At 37.3% G+C, this 13646-nt stretch overlaps 1 protein-coding gene across 1 annotated transcript in view; it reads left to right on the forward strand.

The window, feature by feature from the left end:
* Positions 1-13646, forward strand: part of COL24A1 (collagen type XXIV alpha 1 chain) — a 124295-nt gene that overhangs the window by 86167 nt on the left and 24482 nt on the right. The window contains exons 17-19 of the mRNA XM_039246918.1: positions 3631-3666; positions 12935-12970; positions 13075-13101. Of these exons, the coding sequence (XP_039102849.1) occupies positions 3631-3666; positions 12935-12970; positions 13075-13101 (99 nt within the window). The remainder of the gene's footprint in view (positions 1-3630; positions 3667-12934; positions 12971-13074; positions 13102-13646) is intronic.

A 13646-nucleotide genomic window follows, 5' to 3' on the forward strand; every position in this document is an offset into this window, starting at 1 on the left:
CAAAACCAGGTTCTTTCCATGTCTCTACTCTATCATCCTGAATGTTAGCTTCATAATTAGACTTATAGAAAGATGACTACAGGGCACCTGGTTGACTCAGTCGGTTAAAGGTCTGACTTTGGCTCAGGTCATGATCTCACGGTTGGTAGGTTCAAGCCCCACATCGGGCTCTGTTCTGACAGCTAAGGGCCTGGAACCTGCTTCGGATTCTGTGTCTCCCCCACTCTGCCCCTCCCCGACTTGTGCTCTGTCTCTCTCTCTCTCAAAAATAAATGTTTTTAAAAAAAAGATGACTAAAGTTTCTCAACAATTACATCCAGATATAATTATCCAAAATGAAAACTGATCTTAAGCCCTATCTTGGGAAAAATAAAGTTTTTTCCAGAAGTCTCCCACTGCATTTTTCCTCATGTCCATTGATCAGCTACTTGCCCATTCTTATCCCAGTGACAGGAAAGGGAAATGGAATTACTTTTAGTCACAGTATTGCTGTAAGAAATTGGAACCCTATTTCACCCAACTTTTTTTAAATATTTTTTAAAAGGCTTTAAAGTATAAAAAAAAATCTAGAAAGCTAATGTATAGCTTAAGGGTTGAGAAGACCTTTGTTTGTTTGTTTGTTCTTAATGTTTTCTAATTTATTTTTGAGAAAGAGAAATAGAGCATGAGCAGGGAGAGGCAGAAAAAGAGGCAGACAGAGGATTCCAAACGGGCTCTGTACTGACAGCGGTGAACCCCATGGGGGATTCAAACTCATGTACTATGCAACTATGACCTGAGCCAAAGTCGGACACTCACTGACTGAGCCACCCAGGTGCCCCTGAGGAGACCCTTTATATAAGGAAGGAAATCTGAGGGGCACCTGGATGGCTCAGTCAGTTAAGTGTCCAACTTCAGCTCAGGTCATGATCACACGGTTCGTGGTTTCAAGTCCCCGTCTGGCTCTGTGCTGACGGCTAGCTCAGAGCCTAGAGCCTGCTTCCAATTCTGTATCTATCTTTCTCTCCCCAACCCTCTCCTGCTCACGCTCTCTCTCCCTCTCTCTCTCTCTCTCTCTCAGAAATAAATAAATTTTTTTAAAAAATTTAAAAATTTAAAGAAAAGAAATCTGAAAACTAAAAAACTTTGTATTTGAATACTTGAAAATTTTTATTTTTTTATAGAAAAAGATTCCATGAATAAAATTAATATAAGCTGGGCAAAAGTAATTACAAAAGCATATGAATTGATGTATAAAGAGCTCTTACAAATTGGTATGAAAAAGATAAAAAACCTGATAGAAAATTGAAGAACAAATCCAAAGGGTCAATAATTATTTGGAAAGATGGTCTCCTTACTTACAGTCACAGAAATGCAAATTAAAGTAATAATGAGATATTACATTTAACCTCTCAGAAGGGGATTAGGGAGAACAGTACTCCTATCAGTAGTAGAAATGTGAATTATAGCCTTCATGGAAAGATATTTGTTAAAATATAAGTGCATATACCCTTTCACCAATCAGTTCCACTTTGAGGAATTTGTGCCATAGAAATTAAGTACTCTGTACACTAAGGATATTATAGAAGGAGTTTTTTCACAGTACTGGCCATATTAGCAAAAAAGTTTGAGATCATATGAATGTTCATCTGTAAAGGAATGGTTAAGTAAATCGTGGTCTAGCCATTTCATAGATTATGCAATTATTGAGAACAACTAGTTATATTTAGTTCAGTGGACTTGTGGTTGTTTGTGCTATATTAAGTGTGAAAAATCTGAGTCACAGAAGAGTATACAATATGAGATCAATATTATAAAATATTACCAATCACCTTATACATACATAAATATTTTCATCAGTATATCATCAAAAAAAAAAAAGGTATATACCTAGTTGTTAATACTGGGATGGAGGTGAGAGAGTGTATATAAACAAGTTATATAAAGATGTCTTAAAAATTAGTTTTTGAGGTGATGCCTGGATGGCTCGGTTGAGCATCCGACTTTGGCTCAAGTCATGATCTTACATTCGTGGTTTAGAGCCCCACATCAGGCTCTCTGCTGTAGCTCAGAGCCTGGAGCTTACTTCAGATTCTGTGTCTCCCTCTCTCTCTGCCCCTCCCCCACTCATCCTCTGTTGTTCCCTGTCTCTCAAAAAATAAACATTTAAAAAAATTAGTTTTGGGGTGCACCTGGGTGGCTCAGTTGGTGAAATGTCTTGACTTCGGTTCTGATCATGATCTTGCAGTTCATGAATTCAAGCCCTGCATCAAGCTCTCTGCTGTCAGCACAGAGCCCACTTAGGATCCTCTGTCTCCCTCCTTCTCTGCCCCTCCCCCACTTGCACAAGCGCTCATGTGTGCACTCTCTCTCTCTCTCTCTCTCTCTCTCTCCCTCAAATAAATAAAAATTTAAAAATTTTTTTAAATTAGTTTTTGGAAGTTACTATCCTGGTTTAAAATGAATTCAGAACAAAATAGGAAACAGAAAAGAAGTAATATAAATAGTGAAATAATGAGATAGTATTTTTAACCTGCAAGGTTAAACAAAGAATTATAGGACATGGCATGTGTTGAGACATATAGACTCCCATATTTTGCAGGTGTGCATGCAATTTCAAGCAAAGTTTCTGGAGGACAGCTTATGGAGTACAAGGATATTTATCAGAGGGTTACCGTGACAAAAATTAGAAAAAATCTAGTAGGAAATTCAATAAAAATATTATAGTTCTTAAATACTAAGTAAGCATTATAACTATCTAGAGAAGCGTGGATTGAGATGGAAAACATTCATAATATTGTGAAAGTGTAAATTCAGGTTTTTGAAAAGACGTATAGTATTATCCTTTTTTAAATAAAAAAATAAGTAAATAATTTCCACAAGGATGAAAACAAAAATATTAACAGGAATTTTTAAAACAGTAGCTTCATCCAACAGCAACTACACTCTCTTGTCAAGTGCACATGGAAAATCACCGAAATAGACCACAGTTTGAGTCATAAAAATTTTTGTGCTAAACTTAAAAGAACTGAAGTCATATAAGATACATTTTCTGGCCATACTGGAATTAAAGTAAAAAAAAAAAAAAAAATCAGTAAACTGAAAAGATAATAAGGAATCTCCAAACACTTGAAACTTAAACCACACATTTCTAAATAATCCATGGATCAAAGAGGATGTCTCAAAGAGAGTTAGAAAATATTCTGAACTGGATGAAAATGTATACAACATATTAAAATTTGTGGGTTGTAGCTCAGAAGGGGGAATAGAAAGAAAAGATGGGGGGGAAAGGACACCGTCCTAGAAACAAGATTTTCAAAGGCCGAGGGAAACAAATATTAGAAGAATTTAATCTGGTAACTTCCCTTCAAATGGTTTGGTGGTTGATTGTCAGATCAGCTGTTTTGACTTGTTTGCTTGTTATCCTTACCTCACTTCGGATAGCATGATAAATCAGTATATTGTTTTTGTTTTTGCTTTGCTTTGCTTACCTCAGGAAAAAGAAACTAGAATTTATATAAATGTACTCAACATGTCTTGCTGGATAGAAAAAACAAAAACATAAGTTATCATGTTTCTGTGTATAGCCTCAACTACATTTGATAAATAACTATCAACGGCACTAAACTAACATTTCCTGTTTTCTTGTAGGGACCCAGAGGTGAAAAAGGCTTTAGAGGTGAAACTGTAAGTTTAAATTTATGGTTCTGTTATCACTTGTCACTAGGCTATGTAAGTTCCATGAAAGCAAGGACCTTGTTCGTTTGCTTTTTATTATGTCTCTGATACTTGTGGAATAAAAATAAAATTACACTTTTCAGAAGGTAGAACTAATGAAGGTGGTACCTTACAGTGAAACCTGATAACCCCTAACCATATTTAAGAACCTGCCGATCAAGTTCTTCCCAGATCACTGTGTGAAATGGCATATTTGCCTTGTCAGGCATCAGGCATTTGCCATGTGAGCCTTCTTCACCAGTGCTGGATCAAGAGGATCGCCACACCGCCTTAAGGATATACCCACTGTGTCATGTCAGTGCCCAAGATGTCCAGTGCAGAAGCATATCATTAGTTGTATATTTCAGCCTATTGAAAATAATTGTGAGAGGATAGACAAAAGGTACACGTAGCACTTTCCAGTCCTAAGCGGCTTACAGTGGCACTATTTCTACTTTTCTGGAATGCTAGTGCTTCCAGGTTAAAGAAGCTACTTTGTAAAGAGGCCACTTTCCCAGCAGAGATCCTGCTGAATTTACTAGAGCAGCAGCCATAAACAGGGAGCAAGCATGGAATAATATGAGAGGGATTAAAACCAAGTACAGAAGGCAAATAAGAATAAACTTAAAGGTTGCAGAGAAGTCTTGGCTTCAAAGGTAATGAAATTGCATTGACAGCTGACATTGCTTTTCACCATAAGGTATGCTTGGGGGCTCAGAATAAATAGGTTGCAGTTCTATTAATTAGCTGAGGAAGGAAATTTATGTGGTTTCAAATAGACTAAGAATCCCCAGAGAACTTCAAAATAGATTTTTTTCTTTTTCTTTTTTTTAAGATATTATTTTTAGGTAATCTCTACACCCAAAGTGGGGCTTGAATTCACAACCCCAAGATCAAGAGTTGCATGCTTTAACAACTAAGCCAGCCAGGTACCCTAAAATAAATGTTTTTAATTTGCAGAAATGTGGCCTTCATATTTTCTCAGAAGACTTATTATAGCCAGAAGCAAGGATTTCTGTACACAGTGAAGTCATATTCCCGAGGAGGGGTGGAAAGGGGAAAGGAAAAGCAGAGAGGCTTGGAATTAGCTCATTTTCTAGACTTGTCTGTCTCCAACTACCTTCCTGACCAGTTCTCTCCAAGTACTGTGGCTGGAATAGAAATTTCTGTCAGAGTTAGGAAACCTCAAGTCCCTATGACAATTTCACAGGCATTTCACATGAAGGAAAATTCAGTGGCTCTGATAGCTTGCAAATTCAGCAGATTATGCCTGAAATTTTAGGTTGCGTTAACTGACATATGGCATCCAGAATAAAGCATGTGGTGGCACAAGTCAGGCCATTCCCCGAAGGAGAACATGGACAAAATTAAAGCATATTTGGAGGACTTTCTCAGATCAGTGATGTATCGAGGAGCCATGTCCTAGGAAAACCAGTTGAAATACCCAAGATGTTTAACCCTGACCAGACTCTGCAACCTTATCATCCCTTTCCTTGTTCTCATTGCTCTCTCTTTGCTTCCTGGGTTTTGTACCTGCTTTTTTTTTTTTTTTTTGCCCATGCTCTTTATCCCTGTAGTTCCTGTTTATGAGGTTATAATTTAAATTTGTTTGCTGACATTTTATCCTCAGGCCAACTGCCACCTGCGTACATAAGTACCAGTAGCCAGGACCTAGTACAATGCCTGACAAATGTTATTCAGTCTTTTCTTAAATGTCCTCTTATCAGAGAGGCTTTTTCTTCCTAGCCTATGTAAAATAGTAATAGCCTATCTGTCTGGGATTCCGTATCTTTTCTAAACCTGTTTCCCTACAACCTGCTATATTACATGTTTATTTGGGTTTTTTGCTTATTATATTTCTCTTCACTAGAATATGGGCTACATGACACAGATGTTTTACCTGTTGTTTGCATTAAATTTGTGTCCGCAACACCTAACATAGTGCCTCTGTTATATAGTTGGTGTTCAATAAATATTTAGTAAATTACTGGTGCATGAATTAGAAAATATTTGAGGTCTTGGAACATGATAGTTGCCATTAAATCTTTGAAAGGAAGAATATGTATAATATGAGTAACTCTAGAGGATAAATTTTAAGTTATTTACTTATTGAATTGAATTTTCAATTTCTGTGCTTAGCTCCCTCAGAAACAGTGAGCTCTGTGAGAGCAGAAAGTACCTTTGATGCGCCCTAATTCCCCGCCCATCACAGGACTTAGCACATAATTAGCACAGAATAGATACTGTTAAGTAAGTGGATGGAATGCTGAGGCTGATTCCAGCTCAAAATAATAATGAGCTGTCTAATATAATAAGGCACTGCTTTAAAACAAGATAGTTTTACAAGATAGTGAGTGCCTGTCACTAGAAGCCTAATGACTATGTTTCTGAGTTACCGGACGGGTAGTTTTGCACTGAGTAGGGAATTAGAATTTATACCTTCAAAGACCCTTCCAGCTCTAAGGGTTTATGATTCTACATAAAAGAAAAATAAGCAGATCCCCCATAAAAGAACAAAGAAAGACGTAGAACATAAGGGAGAGTTCTTTAAAGTAGAGGTTAGCTCCTGTCAAGTCTAATTCCTATTCTGAATTCACACACTTCTCTCACTCTTTATCAGTGTCACTCTTGTCCGGATTGCCACGATATCTCCTCTGGACTCTCGACTTCCTAGTGTTCCTTCCACTTTTCTCCACTACAATCCATTCGCTACATAGCAACTAGAGTGATACCATTAGAGCATAAAGCAGATTCTGTCAGTCTCCTCTTTAAAACCCTTCCTATGACTCCTTCTTGCACTTAGAATAAAATCCTAATTCCTTACCTTGGTCTGCTATGCCCTACAAGACATAGCCCTGGTTTGTCTCTCTAAACTCATAATGTGCCCCTTTCCCCTTTCACTACACTGACTTTGTCTCTATTCTTTGAAACCTGCCTTCCTTTTACCTAGAAAACACATCTGTTCCTCACACAATTGGTTCTTACCTCATTATCCCAGACTCACCTCAAACATCTCCTTAGAGAAGCCCTCCATGACTGTTCAGTCTCACTATCCCTGGTCATTCTCACAACATCTTGTTTTGTTTTCTTCATAGTAGTTAGCAGTATTTGAAATGATTTTTCTGCCTCCTCTGCCAGAATGTAAACTCCATTTACATGTGTCAAGAATAGAACTAGCCATGTAGTCGGTAATATTTGAGAAATGTATTAAATAAATATTGTTCCCTAAAATTAAAAGTTAACAAGTATTTTCAATTCTGGATGGTAAAGTAGCATTTGACAAAGTAGTAAGAATTGACATACTTACCAGTCTTTTGCTCTGTGGATTACCATAGTTCTCTTAATAGATAGAGTACAAACTCCCAGTACAAGGAAGGGGACACAGTGACATTTAGTTTAGGCAATAACATTAGCTGTTACAAAAAAGATTAACTTGCACATTAGAATTTATTGTTTTATTCTGGTTTTTTGTTGTTGAATAACTGGTATTAAATATCTTTTTATCATCTATTTTCCTTTGATTCCACTATGGCGTAAGGAACTTTATAAAATTAAGTTTTTAATTCCTAAAGATCATCTGCAATTAACTTACTCCATAAAATGCACAATTAAACCATAATCTGGAAAAGCTTAGTAACATTACTTAAACTCTCATTAAGATTTTTTCAGTATATTCTACAGGTTTGTTTTAAGGGAATGGCTTAAAATAATTGACTGCCTAAACACCTCTAGCTATAATGTTTCCAAATATAATATCCTCAAGGGGGTCAGCCTCAAAGAATAGCAGTACATGGGGCACTTTTGGAATGAATTTTTATTCACCAAGATCTATTGTATTGAGACAAATATGACACTCCACTCTTTGTTCAAAGATCAGAAACACAACAATCTATCAAGCTGGCTTTATAAATCTTATTTTTAAATGTTCCATGAAGCTGGCATAAGAATTTATGAAACTGTGCCATTGTTACCAATTTATAAAGCTGTGCCATTTTATACCAAGACCAAATGATGATTCAGTGCCTTTAAAATAAAAAAAAAGATTACACAGCAATAGCACTGCTAGGAATTTACCCAAGGGACACAGGAGTGCTGATTCATAGGGGCACATGTACCCCAATGTTCAGAGCAGCACTCTCAACAATAGCCAAATTGTGGAAAGAGCCAAAATGTCCATCAACTGATGAATGGATCAAGAAGATGTGGTTTATCTATACAGTAGAATACTATATGGCAATGAGAAAGAATGAAATCTGGCCATTTGTAGCAACGTGGATGGAACTCGAGGGTGTTATGCTAAGTGAAATAAGTCAGGCAGAGGACAGATACCATATGTTTCACTCATAAGGGGAACAGGAGAAACTTAACAGAGGACCATGGGGAAGGGGAAGAGAGAAAAGTAGTTAAGGAGAGGAAGGAGACAAACAATAAGAGACTCTTGAATACTGAGAACAAACTGAGGGCTAATGGGGGCAGGGGAGAAGGGAAGGGGAGTGATGGGCATGGAGAAGGGCACTTGTTGGGATGAGCACTGGGTATTATATGGAAACCAACTTGACAATAAATTGTAAAAGAAAAAAAGAGTTACAGTTCATTAAACAATACATGAGAAGTACTCCCTTTATTTTTTTTAATTTTTAATTTTTAATTTATTTCTGAGAGAGAGAGAGAGCATGAACAGGGGAGGGTCAGAGAGAGAGGGAGACACAGAATCTGAAACAGTCTCCAGGTTCTGAGCTAGCTGTCAACACAGAGCCCAACATGGGGCTCACACCCACGAATCATGAGATCATGACCTGAGCTGAAGTCAGATGCTTAACCGATTGAGCCACCCAGGTACCCAGAGAAGTACTTACTCCCTTTAGAATAAATTTGGGGTTCTTGGTTAGGAAGCTTTATACCTTCTAGAATTTAACATTTCAAACTCCAGTATTGTTCCCAAGTAGGTACTCTCCACCTCGGAGAAAGCTGTTTCTGTATTGCCAATATGAAAGAGTGCCTTGTTCCTTCTACTCTATACTTGCTTCATATCTGCCTGCCTATGGACTATTCCAAAAATAAGTCCCTGGATTCATATATATATATACACAATATAAAGATATATATATAGATATATATGTATATATAGTAAACTGAGCTAGAATTTTATGACATCCTGAGAAGGCTTTCTAGCAGATAGCATATGGACCTGCTTCAAAAATATCACACTAAGGGCAAGTTAATCTTAAAAGGTTACAAAAATCTCATGGTTCCCATGAGACATCAAACATTTTTAGAACATGATGTTATGAAGTAAGTATGCAAAGATGGTCTCTGGAAATAATGGATACAATTAGTGAAAAAAAAATATCCTAGTGTCAATCATATGAAAGGGATTTTGGCAAAATGTCACAACTTGAAGCAGGTTAAAGCCACAGAAGTAGGAAAAATAGAAAATAATCTCAGCATATGAATTTTTAGTTTATCTGCTTCATTTTATAGCATATTATTTAATGAAAACCAGTAAGATTTTGAAGAATATCATTGACATTTTCTCAAATATTGCCTCTAAATTCATGTGTCTTCACAGTTCTTGATTAGCAGAATTGTATTCTTTTCCTCCAGTTTGAAAGTGAGGAAGATATATTATAAGGAAAAGCTAAGTTATGGGAAAATATGTCCTAAATATTAGCAAGTTAAGAATTCAAAGCTTATATGAATTATGATTCTTTTTAAAAGATCTATTATATTTAAAAAGATACATATAAAAGATCTTTTATAAAGATCTATTTATACTATTTATAGATAGTATAATTCATTCATATAAAAAATTAAACTCTTTTAACTCAAGTACATACTTCCTTACCTTCATACAAACTTCAAATTAAAATTCCCAAAGTGTATACACGTAGACACCTTCTTTCTTCAAATATAAAATATGAGGAAGAAAATTGATAAAGCATTTGAAAATCACAATTTTGAAGCAAGCCTTAGAAATTAATCTTCACCAAATCTTGTTACAGTTGAGATATCTGAGGTCCAAATGTGCAACAACTCACTCAAGGAAATACAGTTAATTAGGTACAGCGACAAGACAAGAGCCCAGGTCTCCCAAAACCCACACCATTATACTTTTCTATTAATTATAGGACCTCTCAGAAAATAAGTTTTAGGGGTGCCTGGGTGGCTCAGTCGGTTGGGCGTCGGACTTTGGCTCAGGCCATGATCTCGCAGTTCGTGGGTTCGAGCCCCACATCAGGCTCTGTGCTGACCACTAGCTCAGACCCTGGAGCCTGTGTCAGATTCTGTGTATCCCTGTCTCTCTGACCCTCCCCTGCTCATGCTGTCTCTCTCTCTCTCTCTCTCTCTCTCTCTCTCTCTCAGAAATAAATAAAACATTAAAAAAAAATGTTTTAGGAGCAACTTGGGTAAGGAAGATGGTATATCTAGGCCTCTCACCTACATTCATTAAGAAGAGGCCAGCCATTTACATGGCAGATTCCACATGAGTCCATTCCTCACTTGTAGTAATCCTCTGTGCCTTATAATTAATTCACTGACTCCATCCTAATCACATTACTTCTAATAAATAGTATTTAATATCACTAAATTCCCAGTTAAACCCTCTAAATCAGTGGTTCTCAACCAGAAGCCATCCCCCCACCACACACACACCACAGGAGACATTTGGCGATCTGTAGAGACATACTTGGTTGTCACAACTGGGAAAAAAGGAGAGTTGCTAGTCGCACCTAGTGAGTAGAGACCTGGGATGCTGCTAAGCAATGCAAGCTTCTCAATTTATAACTGAGAAAAAAGAAGCTCTCTACCTAAGCCAGCCTAAAGATTATGAAATTAAATCAAGATTGCCTTTACAAAAAGGCAAAGTCTGACATACTCAGGTTCAAAGACATGCCCTTATCAATATTTTTTTAAATGTAAGAAAAATATGTTACTTTTAGAGGATCAAATGTAAATTCTGGGATTAAATGGAAAGAGAGTCTATTTCCAATGGTAGTGCTTTGACCAATGGCCAAATAACCACCATAACCATTCACATAAATTGCTTTCCCTTTAGGAAATTAATATAAATAATCATAGTTTTATTATAAACTGTTTTTATTGTAAATTTCTTAGATACTTTTTTAATGTTTATTTATTTTTGAAAGAGAGAGAAAGAGACAGACCATGAGCAGGGGATGGGCAGAGAGAGAGGGAGACACAGAATCTGAAGCAGGCGGCGCTGGGCTTGAACTCACAAACTATAAGATCACGACCGAGCCAAAGTTGGACACTCAACCAACTGAACCACCCAGATGCCCCTAGATACTTTTTTATATAGTAGCTAGAGAGAGTGAATCACTTTTTCTTAATGGTGGGCTAAAGGAATAGAACACTAATAAATGTTATATTGTTGAATAATATTTTGTATTACTTGGCTAATTGCTTCATTTTTTGTTTTGTCTATCTTTTAACTATTATCTGAATTTGACTCAATGTGGCCTTAACATTCAATTGACCATCAAGTAAGTTAAATTATGAGCAGACAGTCTAGGGATTTTCCACTGTGTTATGTACTGCGGAATGCAGAAGTGGTTAGCTGAGCAGGAAGAAGGTGGCTGGGAAGGCGTGAGCAAGGTAAGTATAGAGTTTTAAAGACATACTGGAAGAGAAATGAGAGTTAAACAAAGAAGGTAAGGAGCAGCATCCCTGGTCAAGGCAATAGCACATGCGAGAGAATGCATATGTGAAAGAACTTTGAAGACGCAGAGATCTACAAGTAGCTGGTTATAGATGGAGTGTAGGATGTGTTGGGGAGAGTAAGTAGAGGTGAGGCCCAGATCTTGAAGAGGAGATAGGGGTGCACATTGATTAAGAACATATACTTTTGGGGTGCCTGGGTGGCTCAGTTGGTTGAGTATCTGACTCTTGATTTTGCCTCAGGTCATGATGCCAGAGTTGTGGGCTCTAGCCTTGCATCAGGCTCTGTGCTGAGTGTGGAGGCTTCTCGAGATTCTCCCCCCCCTTTCCTTTCTCCCTCTCCCCCACTTGCACACATATTCTCTCTCTGTAATTGAAAAAGAAAGAACGTATACTTTTATATTCAATTGACTTTCATTTTAATCCTAGCTCTGTCCCTTATTTACTGGTTGCCACTTTCTTCACTGTAAAATGGAAATATAGCATATGACTTGTCATACAGTTAGTTCTTAGGAAGTGAGCACACAACTTGGCATGTAGTAAGTTCTCAATAAATGGTAGCTACCACTTTTAGGAAGCTTATAACATCTCTAGACAAATAAAGAGCTATTGAATCATTTTAACTAAATAATGACCTGATTAGATTTCCATTTTATAAATACAGTGTAGTCAGCATAGTAGAGAGAATAAAGTCAGAATGTCGTATTAGAAGTCTGGGCAAAACACGATGTCCTAGTCATCTCACGCTGCTATAATAAGTTGCCATAGACTGGATAACTTAAACAAGAAACATTATTTCTTATAGTTGTAGAGGCTCTGAAGTCCAAATCAAGGTGCTGGTAGGTCCAATGTCAAGTGAGGGTTCTCTTCCCGGTTTGCAGACAGAGGCCCTCTTGCTATATCCTCATATGGTAGAAAGAGAGATCATCTCCCTTGTGTCTCTTCCTAGAAGGACTCCACATAAGGGCTCCACGTGATCTAATTACCTCCCCAAAACCCCACCTCCAAATGCCATCACACTGAAGATTAGGGCTTTAATGTGTGAATTTGGGGGGAACACAAACGTTCAGTCTACAGTACATAATTAACACTAAACTAAGACACTTACTATGAAGATGGAGAAGTATTCTGGAGAGATTTGGAGGTGAATTCAGCAGTAGTAGATAACCAAATTATAGGTGGATATCGAAGGTAAAGGAGGTATCTAAGAACACTAAAGTTTTCATCTTTGCTGATTAGGTGGATGGCATATAGAAATAACAAGAAAAACATACTTAGAAGGTATTACCATTTTTAAATGTTATATTTATAATAGATTATTAAAATAAATACACTCATTGTCTAGTATAGATAAAACATTAAATATTCAGCTTGTTCACAATTGGGTGTGATAGTTGAGTGCAAAGAGCATATAACTTTAAAATACTAAAACAACTTTGAATCTTAAGAACCTTCCTTACGTGAAAGGCAGTGTTATAGGCTGAATCTTTGTTGTCTTGTTTATTCCTAATCATATGCATAAGATATACATGTTGTGCTTTGTCTGCATTTCTTCTAGGGTCCCCAAGGGCCAAGAGGTCAACCAGGGCCTCCAGTGAGTTTATTTGCATTTATATCTGTTTACTGTTGATGCTTATATGCTTACCTGGTTTGAGATTACCTACTGACAAATTCTTTTTAAAATTTGTTATATTATAGGGTCCACCTGGAGCACCTGGTCCAAGAGTAAGTTTTCCTGGTTTTGTTAACTTTATCTTAGCATATTACATTAAAGCTTTTTAAAATTTCTTCTAACTCCCTGTTTAAAAGATGTTTCTCTTCCCTACGTCTGTTTCTTTTGCTAATCGATATAGACCCTTTCCAGCTATAATAATGAAAAATAAGTCTCAGACTCAGACTTCTTGTCTATAAAAAGGGGATGGTCTAACTTTCTTGGGTGGATTTGAGGGTTTTTTTTTAACTTTTTAAATGTATTTCTGAGGGAGAGAGACAGCATGAGCAGGGGAGGGTCAGAGAGAGAGGGAGACACAGAATCCGAAGACAGGCTCCAGGCTCTGAGCTAGCTCCAAGCACAGAGCCCAACGCGGGGCTCGAACCCACGAACCATGAGATCATGACCTGAACTGAAGTCGGGAGCTCAACCGCCTGAGCCACCCAGGTGCCCCTTGGGTGGATTTGAGTTTTAAATAGGAAGTAAAGGGATGTCCAAGTGGCTCAATCAGTTATAGCCATAACCATCCATAGACCTGATGGCTTAATCAAGACAGTGC

The sequence above is a fragment of the Hyaena hyaena genome, unplaced genomic scaffold (genome assembly GCF_003009895.1).
Source record: "Hyaena hyaena isolate Hyena2069 unplaced genomic scaffold, ASM300989v1 scaffold_286, whole genome shotgun sequence".
NCBI lineage: Eukaryota > Metazoa > Chordata > Mammalia > Carnivora > Hyaenidae > Hyaena > Hyaena hyaena.